The sequence below is a fragment of the Schistocerca serialis genome, chromosome 5 (genome assembly GCF_023864345.2).
Source record: "Schistocerca serialis cubense isolate TAMUIC-IGC-003099 chromosome 5, iqSchSeri2.2, whole genome shotgun sequence".
Classification (NCBI taxonomy): domain Eukaryota; kingdom Metazoa; phylum Arthropoda; class Insecta; order Orthoptera; family Acrididae; genus Schistocerca; species Schistocerca serialis.
In genome coordinates this window covers 472,604,900-472,624,323 of record NC_064642.1, presented here as the reverse complement: position 1 = coordinate 472,624,323, position 19,424 = coordinate 472,604,900, and the positions used below count along the sequence as shown (strand labels likewise).

At 38.5% G+C, this 19,424-nt stretch overlaps 1 protein-coding gene across 11 annotated transcripts in view; it reads left to right on the top strand.

Moving 5' to 3' along the window:
• Positions 1–19,424, top strand: part of LOC126481335 (nuclear receptor coactivator 3-like) — a 309,936-nt gene that overhangs the window by 235,017 nt on the left and 55,495 nt on the right. For 10 of the 11 annotated variants that reach the window (XM_050105013.1, XM_050105012.1, XM_050105018.1 and 7 more), the window contains exons 6-11: positions 1,491–1,621; positions 2,087–2,317; positions 2,576–2,799; positions 9,508–10,480; positions 16,628–17,153; positions 17,529–18,071. In XM_050105013.1, the coding sequence (XP_049960970.1) occupies positions 1,491–1,621; positions 2,087–2,317; positions 2,576–2,799; positions 9,508–10,480; positions 16,628–17,153; positions 17,529–18,071 (2,628 nt within the window). The remainder of the gene's footprint in view (positions 1–1,490; positions 1,622–2,086; positions 2,318–2,575; positions 2,800–9,507; positions 10,481–16,627; positions 17,154–17,528; positions 18,072–19,424) is intronic. The other variant, XM_050105020.1, reaches the window with a different exon arrangement.

The window sequence follows — 19,424 nt, the reverse complement described above, 5'->3', positions numbered from 1 at the left end:
GCTTCAGTGATATGCAGACTATATTGTTGATGGACATCTAAAAGCTGCAGATACACACACAAACAGAAAGGAGTGAATGCAAATTTTGTAGCCAGAAAATTGTAGGTGAAACATGCATTAGTGACTCAACACTTATGACCACTGCTGACTACTAGATAGGATGCCTCACGGTTATGTTGCAAGCATATGACACAATATGGAAAGTGTGAAAGTAGAGCAAAGACAAAAGGCAACTCAGTGGGGAAATCCTCTGGTACAGGCCACTTTGACAAATGGCAGAATGTTATGTTCAAGTGCCTGTGAACAAGCATATTGGAAATGGTGTAGCTGGTCAGCTGTTCACATGCTATTGCTGTGAGTGTCTGCAGCAATTGGTTGAAGGATGGTGAAAACACGAGTAGGTGACTAGGTCATCACAGAATGTGGGGGTTAGAGGCTTTACCACTCCGTGAAGCAGGATAGGCAGATCTGTGGCAGATCTGATGGCAGAGTACAGTCCTGATGCAGGTACAAGTGTTTCAGAGCACACTGTTCAGTGCACATTATTAAAGAACAGAGTTCTGCAGCAGGGGAAATCCCTACACATTCCCATGTTGATCCAATGACATCATAAATTCTGATTGCAGTGGGAACAGAATCTTTGAGATTGGGCTGTTGATCAGTGAAAACGTCTCACCAGGTTGGATGAGTCACGTTTCTTGTTACAGCAAGTTGATAGTTGTGTGTAGGTACACTATCATCTCAGCTTCACATACACAGGCTGTTGAAGGTAGTATTACGTATTACGCTATGATGACACTCACTTGGATTCAAGGAGATGTATATTAGTAATCCAAAGTGTCGTAGCAACTGTGGACTGCCTAAAAATTTGAGCCCCCCCCCCCCCCCCCCTTGTCCCTTGATGCTTGATGTCTTCTCTGACAACAATGTTGTCACAGAATTATTGAACTAGAATTCTGCTACACTGAAGTCACATTGGTGTCTTGGCCTGATCTAAACCTGATGAAGCACTTCTGGGATGCCTTCAAATTACTGCTTTTTAATTTACTGGGATTGTTTGAACTGTTTGTAGACATCTGGTACCACATAGCTCGTGAAGACTTCCAAGGGATTTTTGAATTCATGCCACCCAGAACCATTGCTGTGTTGCGTTCCAAAGATGGATCAACACACTAAAGCAAATGTTTACTGTTTCGGCTGATCAGTGTATGGTTATCATCCTTAGTATTAGTTAAAGTTGCTTAATATCTCTCACAAGGAAGCTGTGTAAAGTCCTCCAAACTACTGCAAATGCCATGTTATATGGTACTTATGCCTTTTTCTCCAGTGTGTACTTATATTTTTATGCAAAATGTACCTTAATCAATGCTTTCATTTAGGTACAAAATCAGAGATGAAGGTCACATCAGATTTATTACTTATTTAGGAATCTCACAATCTTGTCTTTAACTTGGTGACATTATATAAACTTTTTTTTTCATTTGTTTTAGCTTGGTCTGGCGAACATCAACCTCACAGGAACCGTACAATTAACTGCCGCTTGTTAATCAAGCCCCCAGATGATGCTGATGAAACTATGGAAGAGAAACAACAGCGTATAAGCAAGTATGAGTATATGCAGGTATGCATCTTGTAGACTCTTACTGAAATAGAGCATCAAAAATGTGTCACTGTTGTTAGCTGTGACAGATTAAAACTCCATGTTTTATTTATAGCCACATAGAGTGCGGCTGATTATTTATTGTATGTGGATATCCTCAGTTTTTATTCAATCATCCTTTACTTGTATTTTCCAAAGCTATATTCATGATACCTAATTTTGTGCACATAAATTTTACAACAGAACATATTTCTCTTATCAGCCATTATTTACGATGACATTTATTGTAATGCTTATCCATAGTCAAATACAATAATTTTATTGAAAATGGAAGTGAAATACGAATATTAGCAGTGTTTGTGGTAGTAGTTGTTATGATGAATAATTGCTGCAATTGTAAAGCCAGTTTCTTAGAGTGAGATAATAAAACATTAATTTTGCCCACCGTTATTGATTTGCTTTAACGTTTGCATTTTGATATTTCAGATCTCATCTACTTTGCTTCCGTACCCAAGTGATCGTTCTGAGAGTGGTGACCTGAGTGAGTCAATCGATAGTAGCCCCTGTCTCATGTGTGTTGCTCGTCGTATACCACAAAATGAAAAATCTCTCCCCAACGCAGTTGAACAGTTCAGCATGAAGCTTGATGTGCATGGCAAAATAGTAGGAGTTGACACAACAAATATTTCACCTAGTTACTCGCAGTTTTTAAACAAGGTGAGGTACTAACAATAAGACCAGCAAATTTTTTTGTGCTCTGTGCCTTATGCCTGATTTGACAAGGAGGAACCTAAACAGTAAAACCATAACAGATATTCCCATTCTAGTTCTCAAAGTTTATAATTTTTGTGGAATTAAAGAGATTTTCTGTTTATTTTTCCAGTTTCTCAATGATTTGGATTTTATACAAAGTTATGTGAGTATGAAACTGAATTTACTGAGTGTGTGTGTGTGTGTGTGTTTGTGTGCTTCTAGGATCTGGCAGGCCGTGTCATACAGGATCTTTGCCATCAGCAAGACTTGCAGAAGCTGACAAGTCATTTAAGGGAGGCTGTGCAAACTGGTCACAATACAAGTAAAATATACAGACTACGTGTGAAGACTCCTGATAAGTACATTCAAGTCCAGACAAAATCAAGGCTATTTCAGAACCCTAATGACCAGGAGGATTTCATCATGGCAACACACTCTATTATTGGGTAAGAAATAACATGATGATTTCCTTTTTGCTCTTCTATTCATCAATTTTTAAATAAATACATCTATAATTTTGTCTTTTTATTCTCTCTCTCTCTCTCTCTCTCTCTCTCTCTCTCTCTCTCTCTCTCTCTCTACCTCTACCTCTACTTGCTTCTTCCCCTGCGCTCATTTTGTGTCACTTTCGTGAAAAGCCATGTGAATGGGTGTAAATACGATAAAGTTATCTATTAGAATTTTAAAGGAAAACACTGTATTTTGTTCCATCTAATATTTTTGTTTTTTTGTTACAATTACTGTACCCATTTTTGTATACCAGAAGTGATTTGTTTATTGGACTTTGGTTCCTGGCTGAGATGATTACATCAACTATATTTGTCTTAAATTTGAAGTTATAATTGCTCATGCCTTTGAAGATAGACAGTTGTAGGAAACAAATATTGACCGTAGTGTTGGGACTAACAAAAACATAATGCTGTCGATATATTATCCTTTAAATATTTTGATGTTGAAGCCGTTGACAATTGTTAATGAAAACTGTTATAATCTTCTTATGTGAATTCATTCCTTGTGTGTTTGTGCTGTGAACTGATTTTCCTGTATGTCTAGGTCTTGATTTTAGATTCTTACTAGAAACTATTCAGGCCATTGTTTCATCTTAAAGGAACGTGAAAATAAAGGCTGCAAGCAGAGGCAGTGTCAGTAAATCTGGATTAAGTTTGCACTGGGGTAGGGGACTAATTTTTTTTTTTTTTTTTGAAATTTCCTGGGATATTAAATCCATGTGCCAGACCAGGACTTGAACACAGAACCTTTGTCATTTGTGGGACAATACTCTGTCAACTGAGCTTTCCAGGCACGACTTACGACCTGCTCTTACATCTTTTATTCTGCTAGTACCCCTCTCCTACCTTTGTCCTGCAGAAAATTTGTTTTTTTTTGTTTGTTTGTTGGAGGGCCCTTCTACTACTTAATAAGTTAGTTAAGTGTTGACTGAAAAAAGAGGCTCTGCCATAAGCAGTGTTTTTAATGACAGAATACTGACCTAACTTTGATTGTACTGAAACTTAAATGACATCAATATTTATTTTGTGTAGTGCAATATGTGAATAATGTTTATTACAACATATTAGTTTCCTTTTTATGTTTGTATGTTTCTAGTGGAGACAGCTCTTTGGTTCCCCCTCAGTAAGAATAAAATTCTACTGCCTTTTCTGATTATGTTCAGCATAAAAATATATACAGCTTAACCAGAATATATGCCCGTAATGGCAGATACTCAGAACACAGATGAAGTGAAAAGTACTTCTTTCATACATTCATTTTTCTTCCCTTTTGTAGAATAATCTACTCAATCTGAATATTTCATGCTGGTGGTGATGGCGGGGATTTCAGTTAGGTTGCATGCATTGTTATAGATCTTATCTTTCTTTATTGTATGAAACTGATTTTTTGTTTTTTGGTGTTGGAGAGCTGGCCACACTTTTTTTTTCTGCTTTCTGTGTGCTCCTTTACGTTGCTTATGTTATGCTTGCTGTTGTACTGTTTTGTTTAATTATTTCTTGCTTTGTTGGTAATTTCTTTTTTTCATGCTTTACCCTTGTTTCCTACAGTCACTGCAGTTTGTGTCAGAACACTGAAATGTTTGTTTGGAAACTGTTTGTTACAATTGTTTTTGGTAACACTAAAATCATAAAACGGTATTCCCTAGTTGTGTCATTACATTTTTGGAACTGAAAATTTCTGACACTTCTTCATAGTTCCAAAGATAAAATCTTTGCTTAAACAATACTCAGTTTTCACTCTAAGGAGATGATATGCAATATTGGAGATAATATGGAGTTTTTTGGGGGGGGGGGGGGACACTTAGATAGAAAAGGAACATCAATACAAAGGGTGCTCAGTGCTTCCTCTGTATTGTGTCTGTGTACCGTCCTCTGAAGGCCACTCTTGGGAAGAGCATCACCGATACTCTTTATTTTTTCATACACACACTGTAGCACTTGTCCGTAGAATTTGTGTGCCATTGCTCAATGCGTGTTGGTGCCATACTATTCGCTTTATTACAGTCAAGTCTCTCCTTAGTATGAATGTTCCAAGGATGCTTGCAGAGGGGACTTCGTATTTCCTTTAGATGTCTCGAAACATGAATTGAATCTGTATGATTTTTCCTAAACAAATCATATTGTATAATGAATATGCAGGACATATTAAGTACAACACACCTCACTGAAATAGTCAATTTGCTATTTGCAGCAGGTGAAAGTATGAAGCTTCACTTCTTGTATCGAAGAGAAGAAGACAGATTGACACTGCATGTGGCACAAAATGCGAGACACTATCAAATTAAAGAACTAGTATAATGTTTAAATGTTTTATGTAATAAAACTTAAATTACATCACAAGTGCTGGCATTGTCCACATTCGTTGTATATGCAAAATACAGCATGAGAAGCAAACTGCACGTTTAACAATGGTGTAGTTCCAACTGTGTTACAGGATTGTTTTTAATTGCAAATGCTGACAACAGATGAAGCAAGCATATGGTTTGTATGAAGTCTTCAGTTTTCTGCTGGTCAAAAATTATGGAGTAAAGAGGCAAACAAAATGTTCACAAATGAGACCTTCATGATTGTACTCTTCAACCTTACCTTAACAGTAGCATATGCATCTGTCAAAATATGAAAGTGGTTTGAGTTCTTAGTTCAGCTGAAAGCAAGTCCCCTTTAAATCATGGGCAAGTACTTACATCACAGTTTGCAAGATCTTTCTTTTCTGCTTGTATAAAGTGATGAATTACAGGGTCATATTGTTAACAGATAAAATAATTTTTCATGTCTTGAGGTGGCTCGGAAAATTACATTCCCCAAGCTATGAGGAAAGCAACAAACGTCAGTCAGCTTTGCACGGTTATGTCACTTCAAGTATCTGTCCCAGTTCATTGAATCCATTGGATGCAAGTGAGAGTAACTTATTATGCACTATTGTGTGCACATTCCTTTGTGTATGTCAGCCTGTTGTCTATGGCGTGTTTAATAATCTACGGTAACTTGTTGACCCCCTTGGTTGTGCCTAAACAATAGTATGTAATATGTTGCAATGTTACTTGCATCCAGTTAATTCAATGAATTTTTGTAGATAAAAAGATGTGACTTAAGCATACATGGCTTATAAATGTAGATGGGTTTACAAGAGACTATTCCCCATCTAGTATGTATCTTTGTAAGTGAACTGCATGGTTGTAATTTCAGCCTGTATTTTCGGGTCCTACCTTATGAAAAGGTCTTCTATGACTCCGTAACTATTTTAAGTACAAGTCTGCTCAGTATGTGATATAGTTGCACTTTGTGCACTTGATAAATGCTAAAATGTCTAAGACAATTTCATGCACCCTAGCTAAAGTCAGGAATCTGTAAAATAGGTTTGGTGTATGGTAGTTTCATAAGCTACATACCAGAGTGTCCATACTATTTATGCCCAGATTGTTAGTGAAAGTGCAACCTTCTTTAGATTTATACAGTATTTTCTATAATTCAGTGAGACCTACATCATACTGCAGCTTCTTCTGATGGAGGAGAGTGATTACTGTTAACACTGGCATTTTGTGTGGTAAAGGTAATTATGTAACCAGTGTTGCAGGCAGGCCTCACATTGAGTATGTAGTTTTCCAAATTTTGATGATGATTAGGTTTCCATTTAATTGAAATGAATCATTCATTCTGATGATGCCAGTGAGTTGTGAAACATTGCTTTTGGCTGTGTAAGGATGAGAGCAAAGGGGCAGTAGATACAGAACATTTGACTGACAAATGGTATTCTGTACATTGTGATCGGCAATGTTGTTTATAATCAGATTCTTTACCTTGGGCATAATGATGCAGTGATAGAATATTGGAAACAGTTTTACTCAGCGTATAATTAAATATTTTGTGTATTCCACGTGGTGTTTTATGCTGAAACGAACCAAGGAAAACTGACAATATGGTGGGAAGATAATTTTAATAGTTAAATGGTGGCTCCTTCAGCAACTCTGTAGATATCTATTCTGTGTCTTTCCACCAATGTGTCTTTACTTCAGATGTTGTGTCTAATATATTGATTGAATGTGTAAGTTTACGGTCAAGACTGAGTTTAGTGCATTATGTGTAACGCATTTTGTCTGCAAAGGTGCAGTGTTTTGTCCTTCACAGATCTTATTTTAAATTGCAGGCAACCACAGCCAAATATCTGCATTTTGAATGAAATGATCTGCAGTGGCTGTAAAATAATTTTATTCAAAGTCACGACTGATTTCACATCAATTGCAGGATGCTTCCTTAGGTGATCTATACAAAGATAAAAAAGGAAAAAAATTACAAATAATTCTGAACAATGAAGAATAAATGGGTACTGAAGTATACTAATGTATAACAGTACTTGGAAAGTACTCACAGAGATTCTATATAATAACTTATAACTTAAAGGTAATTGTCTTTCCACTATGAGCTGATAAATAGAATCATTGTGAGTATTTTCCAAGTATTCTTGTACATTACTATACTTTAGTATCCTGTTATCATTCTGACCATTGTTAATAATCTTTTGTAAAGCAATTTGTTTTTCTATTAATTTTTGAAAAGATCACCTGAGGTTGCATCTTCAGTTGACACGAAACAAGTTCTGACTTTGAATAAAAGTATTTTATAGCCATTATGGATCATTTAATTAAAAATCTTTCATGAATGGTTAATTGTTAAGAACAGATGATGGAAAATTCCTGATTCTTGACAGCTACTAAATTGGTATTGCACGAAAGAGGGCTATTCAAGCACACCTGAAACTTTTTTTTTTCCCAAAACGTCTGTTCACAACAATCTTCTTCTCTAAATATGACTGTCACATCACTTTAAGAATATGAGTTAAGCTGGGCATTCTTTACTGACTCCCTAGCCAGCTTCTTCAGAATATCCTGACATTCCTTGAGATCTTTCAAAGTTTTCAAATTTGGTACTTCAGAGCCTTGTGTTAAGTTATGGGAAAGATATAGGGGGCACACAAAATGAAATCAAGAGTGTTAGGTGGTTGTGATATTTTGTATTACTACTAATTCACAAATTCATTCACAATGTGAGATGAAGTCACCACATGTATTAATGAAGGTTTACTTATTTCATTGAAAAAACATTCTTTATTGTTGTATGTCTAATGATAGTGTGAGGAAGCTTCTTGTTGGTCAATCATGCTCTTCTAATTGTAAATTGGACCATCATCATTTTCTCTTCTTTCTTCACTAGGATCATAAATGACTTGATTTTAACACGACAGAGGAATGATTTCAGAGAAGTATTCCCTCTATCTGTAATAAGATGCAGCCAGTCAATGTATGTCTCAATTAAAATGCTTTTTATTTAGTGAATTGGCATGACACCCAGTGAATAAACATCTGGGTAATAACAGATCTGTAATTGTAACATTACTCTTGCATAAAACATGTAATACTTAATTCATTTTACGTAAGATTATCTGCTAATAAGAACAATCAAAGCAGCTGCAGCAATGTAGGTAACTGTGTCAGTTGACAGATGAGACTTGTCATTTTCCTAAAGCCCCTCAATGATGTAAATACTACAGTATTACATGAGGTGGGATTATTTCATTGTATAGCTGCAGCAAGCACCCAGAACAGCCTTGCATACTCTGCTTTAAACAATAACAGAGATTTTTCACTCTGTAGTGCTGCTTTGTGTCATCCCCCAATTTACTGTATGTAATGAAAAATGCAAGCTGTGAGTGCAACAAATAGCATTGTTATCAACCAAACAGTGTGACAGTGCTGCTGCATATGGATGTTACACATGAAACCTTTCTCTCTGTTGAAATATGCTGACTGCAGACTTAATAACAGTCAAGGGAGCTGCAGGTGCAAAGTGAACCTTCTACCTTTGATAATTACAGGATATCCTCACCAATTGTTTCCATATGAAACAAAATATGCCGAAGTACTTAATGTACTAAATAAGGAGTATTGGACCTAATAGTATTTTTGCAAGGATTATTTATTAACGTTATGAGTTCCATTTGAGTGATGGAAGCGTAGTGGTGGGTACTTAATCCTTAACATTGTAAGGAAAAATTATAGCAACTTCTTTTGCATGTTGCCCCCAAATATGCCAATTCTATTGTATTCTGTCTATTACCGAGAAGTTTTTGCACCAAATTTGATTGTTTTCTAATAACAGTATTATTTGGTACTGTCCATCCTACCATCCCATCACCTAGATTCCTCCCTCTCTCTCACTTGTGCTGATGCCCCTCCTCCTCCTCCTCCACCCCACATAAACTCTTGTGCATTTTATGTGTTTGCTTTGCTTCTATCTAAAGGTGATGTGCTTCCTCAGTGAAATTAAGTTATCAAAAAAAAAAATTTTAACTTATTTGAAGGATGGTCTTTTCCTATGCAGGTTGCTTGACACTTGTGTGCTATGTGCAGTGTTCGTGTGTGTTCAACAATGTGACCTATTGATACATATGTGGTTCAGGTATCAATTTCATCTGCATATATTATCCTCTTACACCAGTTGTGCTCCCATTCCCTACTTAACAATCTATACTATTTAACATCAGTGCCTTGTTGTGATATGGTTGCTTCCATGTTAATTTGACACATTACTGATGCATTTCTCTCTTTTTCCCTGTTCGTGTTTTCCTCCCGGCGTGCTTCCTGGCTGCAGAGACTCTGAGAACCCTCTTCCGGAGTGTGGCCACCTCTCCAACTCTCCGCGTTCGGCGACGTCAGCTGGACAGGGAAACCCCAGCTTCGGCACTTCACCTAGTGACGGTAATGGTTCAGTTGGAGGACCACTTATGAGCAGTGCTGTGAACGGTCAAGTAAGTGCGGTAGGAAGTGTGGGTGGGCGTACAAACTCCAGTGGGTTTGGCAGTGTTACGAGTGATGCGAACAGTCCCGCCTACCACACGTATTCCACTGAAATCGGCCTCAATGACTTTGACTTTTTCCCGAGTTCTACTTGGGATATAGTAGGTGGAGGAGAAACAAGTCCTGACGGTAGCAGTGTCAACGCAGCCCAGTCCGGATGGGACCGCCGGCCCGATTCGCGACAGAGCCAGAGCTTGACACCCGTATCGACCCCAAATCCCCGTCCACCGAGTGGCGCGGGATATAGTCCATCTGGTGGTGTGTGCGCTAGCCCACTGAACCCGTATGTCCACCAAACCAGCCCCGCTGCAAGAGTCTCCACTCCTGCTCACCCATTTGCTAACTCGTTTCCTTTCAGCCCCCTGCAGGAGCAGGGGCCAGACGGAAGTTTCTGCTCTGACGGGACAGAAGAATCGAAATCCGGGGTGCAAGAGTCTGCTAATGTAAATGGCAGTTCTGACGGCGGTTCGGCCCCGGGGGACTCTGGTCGCAGACTTCGAAACCTTCTGCTCACAAAGCGTCAGAGTACGAGTGCTGATGAAGTGAGTACTGGAGATGCAGGAGGGCAAGTTGGTGATGTTGACGTGAGGAACAGGCACCGAATTCTGAAGGGTCTGCTCAATCAGGATGATGATGAAGATACCCGCAGTGATGAGGTACCAGCTGGTGCAGGAGCAGCTGGCCGAGGATCTGTTGGTGGAAGACTTCAGACAGATGCTCCTAGGATGTCGGGTCATAGTTCTACTGGCAACAACATGCTACTGAAGGTGAGATTTTTTGATAAACACAAATTATGTCATACAATCTCTAAACTATGATTTAACTAAAATGTAATTTTTGTTGTTGTTTAGTTATGGAATACAAATGAATGTAAATGATTTGAGATGTTGTAGTTTCGTACCAGAGACATAAACAATTTGTAGACACTGTTTATGTGATGCTGTTGAGCCGGCTGAAGTGGCCGTGCGGTTCTAGGTGCTGCAGTCTGGAACCGTGAGACCGCTACAGTCGCAGGTTCGAATCCTGCCTCGGGCATGGATGTTTGTGATGTCCTTAGGTTAGTTAGGTTTAACTAGTACTAAGTTCTAGGGGACTAATGACCTCAGAAGTTGAGTCCCATAGTGCTCAGAGCCATTTCAACCTTTTTTTTTTTTTGATGCTGTTGAAATTTGTAAATTATTGGTAGAACAGTAGTGTGAGTATTCAAAATTGCAGTACTGTACTTTTTGGGAATACTGACCATGTCTCACAAATGTTACTTTCTTTTTATATTTTATACAAACCTATGTGGAACCTTTTTCATTCTGTGATGTACGTAATGGGTTACATGTGGCAGTCCAGCAGCTGAAGTGAGCGTGAAACATAAACAAAAATGATTTTTGTGGACCAAGGTGGCACACTCAAATTTGGTAACTTTCTGTGTAGATCTGTTTGTTAGATATTTTATCAGTTGATCATCAGAATAATTATGTAACATAGTGGAAATCATAAATACACAGTTTCGCCACAGACAACAGAAAATATTTTCAACAATAAATGCAGTGGGCACTCAGTAGCCTTTAAAAATTCAGATAGTGAAGTAGATATCAAATAATAAAATATGTATTTTGAACAAAGTTTCAACGTAAAATTCCTACTTTGCCAGTAAATTACGTTTTGATCAATACTGTGGCTTCAAAAATTCATTTGTTTATCTTTAATTCAGGCATGTGTACACTGGAAGCCTAAGTTCCTGATTATAAGGCAATGGCCAATTACCTGACCTTCAGTCATACACATCAATACTGCTCCTGCATGTTTTTAATATCATTTTCCTGTTTTACATTAGGTCACAACTTCCATCATCTCTTATCTCTTGGCATCCATTAAAGTACTTTCTTGGTTCACCTGCAATCTGTTACCATGTCTTCATGGCCCAACCACCTCCACATCAGTTCTCTATTGTTCACAGATAACACCTCAGCTTTTGAATTGTTTTTACATTAAAAGCTCATGGCTCTCTGAGTGTGAACTGTCAAATAATGGAAAGTCTAGCAAGGAGCAACAACAATATAGAAAAGATAGATTGCTACTCGTCACATGGGGGAGGTGATGAGTTGCAGATAGGCACACCTTCTTCAATGATACATATAAATGCCTGCCTGCAACTCAATTGCTTCTCTGTGTGGTGAGTAGCAAGGTATCCTTTTCATATTAGTATAGGCTTTGATTGTAAACATTCCATATCAGACACATCAGATTGTTCATTTTGAAAACTCATGTAGTGTTTACCACAGCAGTCGAAGCTAATTTTACTCCTCACTTTATTTCTTTTGCTGATCATCTTCAGCTGCCTCAAGTACGAAATATCAGCAATTGATCGTAAGCACATCAGGCAAAAAATTCATCGCCCGGAGAAGATATTTAGCTAATCCTGTGTAACAATACCTCTAGCCATAATAATGGTCGCAGTTCGACAAAATAGAGAGTTCACAAATATCTTCAGGAATGCCATATCCAGCTGAATCCACTTATTGTCGATTAAATCCTGTTGAGCTTCCATATTGCAAGCATGTGGATTGCCACTGCCCTGTGAACAGTGATGCTATCATTGTGGAAGATGGGAGTGTTCACAGCATACACATTATGAAGATGTAGAAGAAAGAGCAATTCTTTTTCACTGATAATGTTGAAATAAACATCTTGATTATGGAAAGCCCACTAATACGTCTTTCTTTTCCTTATGAAGAAGAACAATAAGAGCATTGTTCCAGTGTGGGAAATAATTTTATTTGTTCTTGTTCGGTATCTGCTAGTTGCTGGAACAACGTGCTGGATTCTTTTTCATGTGGGGTGTGGTGTTAGAGGACATCATTTGGCATACATGGTGTATGCTGGTCGGTTAAAGTTACTGGCTAAAGTATGGAGACAAATACAACCAATAAGAAATGAGTGTGGACTGTTCTCGACAAGTAAAATGGTGTATAGCTCAACAAGTATTTTATTCCAGTCATATGTTTGTAGGCTCTTTTATTTCTAGTTTTGATCAGCAATATCTGTTGTAAGAATAGGGGACACTTCTATTTTTGAACACCATGTATATAGGCTGCTCTGGATAATTGTATTTTCCCTGCAGATCTGATGAAATTATTTGGAAGTTTTGAACTCAAGATGAATGAAATTATTCTCACTCATTATTTAATTTAAAACAAACTTTATCAAATTAATTTTTGGCTGTTAACAATTGCAAAGGCTTATTGTAAGTCTTTATTCCAATGCAATGTCAAAAATAGATAGAGGGGTGTGTTTTACGTATAGTCAAAGACTATATGATAATAGTTGTGTGGCTGCATTAACAATAAGCTTGTGTTACAGTTCCTTCTTTTGAAAAAGAAATACCTGGTATTTATTTATTTAAAAAACTGGCAATTTGGTAAGGATCAAAAATAAAATTTTGACTGATTACACTGTTCTACAAAAAAAAAACTTTTTTTCTATTTCTGATAAAAAATGTTGTGATCCTTGTTGTATTTTGAGTGCTAAATTGAAAATTGTTTTTGGTTTTTTTCTGTCAGGGATAGTTTATGAGTAATCACAATTTTATTTCTCTTTTCAGTTTCTGATACAGTGCAGCAAACGTAAGGTGAAATTCGACAAACAAATGCACATCTTTATGATGTTGTAAGTTCATCACATTAATGGAGGGTGGGATCTAACACAGTAACCTTTGTGTATACACTTTGAAGCATTTATTTTACATGAGAAATTACAGAAAATTGACAATGAGCCACTGCCTTGTAATGCACATCACTTTTTTCTCTTATATTGTGAATCTTTCTTCTCTCGAATGATATTCCAGCAATCATCTGCTAACATAGAAGGTACCCACTTCCCTTCATAGCGCCTTTCTTTGGTAGAGATGTCTTTATGGAATCGATCCCCATGTTCATCCGATACGTCACTACAACTCTCTGTGAAGTAGTCCAGATGAGAGTCCATCATATGTATCTTCAAAGATATATTGCACCCCAAATCCTGATACGCTTTGATCATATACTTCACCATTGCTTTGTAGTTAGTAGCTCTTCATCTTCCGAGGAAGCTTTCCATCACCATCTTGAAACAGTCCCATGCGGTTTTTTCTTTATAAGTTAAACATGCTTCAAAATTTGCATCTTTCTGCAGCTCCCTGATTTGTGGGCCCACAAATACACCTTCCTTTATTTTTGCAGCTGAAAGACCGGGGAATTTGGTAGCTAGATATGCAAACCCACAGCCTGTTGGATCCATGGCCTTCACGAATTGTTTCATCAGGCCAAGTTTGATGTGAAGCGGTGGAAGTAGTATATATTCAGGAGCTACCAGACTTTCACGTTGTACATTCTTTTCGCCAACTTTCCATCTTCGCCTAGGCCATTTCTTTTTCACGTAGTGAGAATTTCGGTCTCGACTATCCCACTCGCAAAGAAAACAGGCATACTTTGTGTAGCCTTGTTGCGTTCCCAGTACCATAGCAATTACCTGGAAATCTGCACATATTTTCCATTTGTGTTCATTGTATTTTAATGAATTTAGCATCCTTTGTACGAATTCGTAATTGTCTTTTGTCAAACTAGCGTAAGCTACTGCAACAGAGGGTATTATATTTCCGTTATGGAGCAAAACACCCTTCAGAATTGTTTTCGATGCAACTATGAAAAGTCCACTCCTGTGAAATATAAGTGCAGTTCAGCACTTTCATCAGGCCAGCAACATCATTGCAAAATGTCAGTGCTTCGTCAGTTGAAAAATAAGAAATAAAGGCATGTTCCCTGTGCCTGAACACACTGATTTTAGTACTTTGGTGCAGTAGATTATACTCTTGTAATCTTGAACCAAGCAGCTGCGCCTTTTGTTTACTTAGTCCTACATCACGTACTAAATCATTTAAATCTGCCTGTGTTAACAAATGTGGCGATGACTCACTTGTGCAGTGATAAAAAGAATCATCATCTGTGGTTTCTTCAGTACTACTTATTTCACTGTCACTCGGAATTTGACCTCGAGCTCTTGAAGGTACAGGAAGGTTGTCGGAATGCTGCACTGGCATTCTCGCTGAAGGCAGATCTGGGTAAACAATGTGCCTCTTCGACTTTTTGTTTGTAAAACCCTGAATTTTTGTTAGACAGAAATAACAATCAGTAACATGGTCCTTAGGCTCCCTCCACACCATGGGAACAGCAAACAATGCCACATTCTCTTTACCTTTCCACCACTGAATTAGTTTGCAGTAACATGTAGCACAACAGAAATGTGGTGCCCATTCTTTATCTTGGTCTCCTACCTCTTGGTCTCCTACCTCAACTTCAAAGTAATGTTTGCATGCTTTCTTTATGACTGAAGAAATTTTCTTCCTATTTATGGCAAAAGTGAACTTCCCACAGATGTAGCAGAAGTTGTCCGGCTTATATCGACTTCCACGACGACGTGGCATTTCTGCAAATTTAAAAATACCACTTTGGTAATACACCTGTATTAAATTGATAGTAGGGAACTAGAGTAACGCTGCTGTGTAAAAACAAGCAGTCGTTTTACCTTCAGCACCAGGCTCAATCAGTTTACACACAGGAACAATTCACCCGTGCTCGAAAATATGACAGACAGTTACTTGTCAGCCAAAACACCCACTCGTTAAGACTGACACAAATTGCGGCTAACACCACTGTTGTAAACTCGATGCACCTGCCCCTAGGAGGCGTGAAGCTTTACTGCCGAGGCAGCGACCGGCTGTCGCCGTTCGAGTTAATGAGATGTTTCAGGTGGTCTTAATGAAACAGGTGTGGCGGGGGATAACCTAATGATGTCTGATTCTTCCCACCTGCTGTTGCACAAGAAATTATCACGTTCTATCACTACTGGATGTGGCAACATACCTGTATTTCTCTGTAACGTCTCTGTGTTTGCCATGAATTGTGTGTGTGTGTGTGTGTGTGTGTGTGTGTGTGTGTGTGTGTGTGTGTGTGTCTATATATAAAGTATCCCTGACAACGATATTTTGATAACATATTTGAATTTCCCACGGTAAAATGGTCTAGAAGCACAACCCATGTCGAACAGTGTTATTGATGGTTCTCAAACATTAGGGGTAAGTTAAAATTCATGCGCAAGACTGAAACTCAAATCCTATTTGATCCACAGCTTTCATATGTAATGTTTGTTTCACTGTCGGGAATACTCCACTGTAACGTTTTTAAAGCTAATATAAATTTTCCTTCCACCTTTCCCTGTTTTACCCTCAGTGCTCCATTTTTCCACTTACACTTTTTCGGATAACACTTTTCTGGCTCAGAGTTAATGACACCCACAAAACAATCAATTGTTTTGCAGTGTGAAAGATGAATTTTGCTTCTGTCTGTAACCTTTTATAGTTGGTTACTGAGAGCACACATATGACATTTATAGAAATTGTTGTTGTTGATGTTTGCACAAACATAATTAACCAGTAGCAGTCATAGGAGTTAACTGTATGAGTTGTGGTAGTTATGATGAAACTGAGGAATTGGGGGCTGGGGGGATGGAGTGGAAACCATTTTCCTAGAACACAGTAGATGTAATCCAGTATGACAAAGCAGAAATACTATGAACTGCATAAATTAAGAACTTAAATGATGTTCAATTAGAGGGATTTTTGATAACTCTTACGTTGATACCAGCCACTTGCTTGCATGTCATATAATATTTCAGAAATCTTTCAAACTGCATGTACTTGCAGCCTCATCTCCCTCATCAGTTGTGTAATTTCTTTATCAAGAAATATCAGTGGTGTCACCGCTCACATGTAATGGCATGTCAGTTACATTATATTTCTGTACCAAATAAATGTCATCTTATGTACTGCCATCTGTGGCTTCAAATGTATATTGCCTTTTGTGACACTTAAATATAATTTTTTACAGCTGCTCAATGAGAAAAGTGATGATGATGATTTAGAGAAGAGAGCTGGTTTGAAGAAACAGAATGAACTGCTGCAACAACTACTAAAAGAACAAGATGAAGAGAGCAAACCTCAAGTAGGGCCCGATACTGGTCAGCATCGTGATGATGACCCTCTGCTCGAGAGCCTCGGTTTCCGCAACCCTTCTCCATCTCCACCTTCTGGGGCAGGTGTGGGTGTTGATGTCACTGGCAGCTTGACAGTATCATCACTGATTGGAGGACGCAAACGGCCGAGTGATGATGGAGATGAATCGGGAGTTTCGTCTGCAAAGATGAGGCTTGGTGGATCTTCTGGAGCTCCTCCGGGAGTGTCGAGAAGTGGCACTGCAGCTGGGACGAGCAAGTTGTGGGAGCGCAACAAAATGCTTGCATCGCTTTTGGCAAAAGAACCATCGCAACCAGCCACCATCCCACCTATACCTGCTTCTGTCATCTCGGCTACACCACAAGAGATACTACCACGTGTCAGCAAGCCTCAAACTCCCAGTAAGTCATTTGGGGACTGTTTCTCATTGGGTTGCTTAATTTTGCTGTTTTAACAGGAGAAAATTGGCAAAATCTAAAACATCACATTTTCTTTCACATAAATCAGATCCACATTACTGCTAAATGTATTTTAATTGCTTGGTCCCTAGATAATATGTAATACAGATACAGTGAAGCACTGCTACTCTGAGATATTGTCTATATTATGTCTCTCATGGTAGCTGAAAGACATAGAAAGTTAATTTTTAAAAGTAGGTAGTCATGGTTCATTAATAATTAACACTTAGTCAATTATTTTTTTGTAAGTTTTGTCGGCAAAAACCAAAGGATCTTTATAGTGATTTTTACTGTATATGTTTGTGTCTGTGCATCCAGGCTGGCCAAGTGGAAATGTGCAACCTCCATCCTCGACTGCAGCTACGGCACGGCCAACACAACAGGTAACTGATGTGTCAAGGCAACAGGTTCGGCCACAGCCTAACAGGCCTAGTGCCACACCATTCCTCAACCAGATGCTCACGCAGCAAGATCATCAACAAAGTAACATGCTGCTGCAACAGAGTATACAGCAGCAAAAAGTTCAGCAACAGCCATCGCAACAACAACAACAGCAGCAGCAACAGGCACAGCAACAGCAAGTGCAGTCATCTCAGCAACAGGCACAGCAGCAGGTGCAGCAGCAGCAACAGCAACAACAGCAACAGCAGCAGCAGCAGCAGCAGCAACAAGTGCAACAACAGCGTGGACAACTGAACCAACTTGAAAGTAGTTTCAATATCCCGGTATCAGGAGCCACAACTGTAGATTTTCGATCTGTTTCTGGATCTGGTGTCAGTAGTCCCAGTACATGGGATAACCAGTCATCAGATCCCGTTTTATCTGATCTGCTGGACCAAGTTATTGATATTGTGCCTGATGGTAAGTGTTCCAAAAACTGTAATCCTTCCAATACAAACATTTCTGTGTAAATTCACTTCCCAAGTTACATAATATTTATGTAGATGGTGGCAGCCAAAATAGCAGTATTCACCAAGCATTAGAAACATGTGAGGCACATTGTAGATAACCTATGGACAGGTCAGCCGACTGTTTTTAACAACCAATTGTTTTTTCATTCACTTGATTTTTTTGAGTTGGATGAAACAACTGAAAGAAAGTAGCCTCTCTGGCTACATCAACTATATGAATGTTTTTTCATTCACTCTCTTGTTTTTAATGGTTTCACTTGCATACTTTTTTGTCCTTTTTGGTTATGCATGGACCTTGACTAGGGTTGACAACTATTTTGAGACAAATCTTATTTCAAGCAGAGATGGATAAAAGTATATTTCAGAAAACGAAATATTTTTAAAATTTATATATTTATTTACTTGACTACAATTATAGTTGCATTATTCTGGTAGAACTTAAATGCTTTGGGATTAAAGGAGACCTCTCATCGAAAGCAGAAGCGTTGATTCATCAACATGCACACACAAAAAAACCTTTGCTCCTGGAACCATCCTGACCTCAACCTCTGTTAACTGACTGTCCTCACACCTTCCATCCAACAGCTCCCCATTCCCCTTTCCTATCACTAATTCACCTCTCCATATCACCTTCATCATGCACTGCTCCCTGCTGGCTCCGACACTTATGAATCATGTGTGTAGCATGTGCACATACCACGCTTTCTTCCCACATTCCTAGCCAGCAAATCAGCTGCCTCTCTCCAGGCCACTAGCTATCCTCTCCAGCCCCCCTTCTTGCCTCCTGTAACTTGAGAAAGGATGTGCTCCAAAAGCTAGCAAGTTTTCTCTCTTTTCTTTTTTGTGTGTGGCTTTTGATGATCCAATGCTTCTCTATTTTACTTAAATGCAAATTTGTCATACTTCTAGCATTAAATATGGACTTTTTAGTTGGTTGTTAAAGGTCAATAACAGGCACTACATTATAAATTTCATTTAAAAAGATGAACAATTACTCTTTTATTTAAATTTATTGAAGCACTGTTTTTTTCTGCTGATTTACACCCATCGCCAATAATTCTCATTCAGTAAAAGCTGAGGTGATGCGAACAGAAAGCATGCAAGATACAGTTTGTCAATTGCTTAATGACTTAAATCACTCTCAGTATATACAATCACTTGTCAGATACTCAGCCCCCCCCCCCTCCCTCCCACACACACACAAGAAATGTATCATGAGAGTGACTTTCTATCCAGTCATATGATTTCTGTGCCACTGCGCATTTCAGCATTTTGGCCCAGGCGTGGTTATTTGTAGATGTGG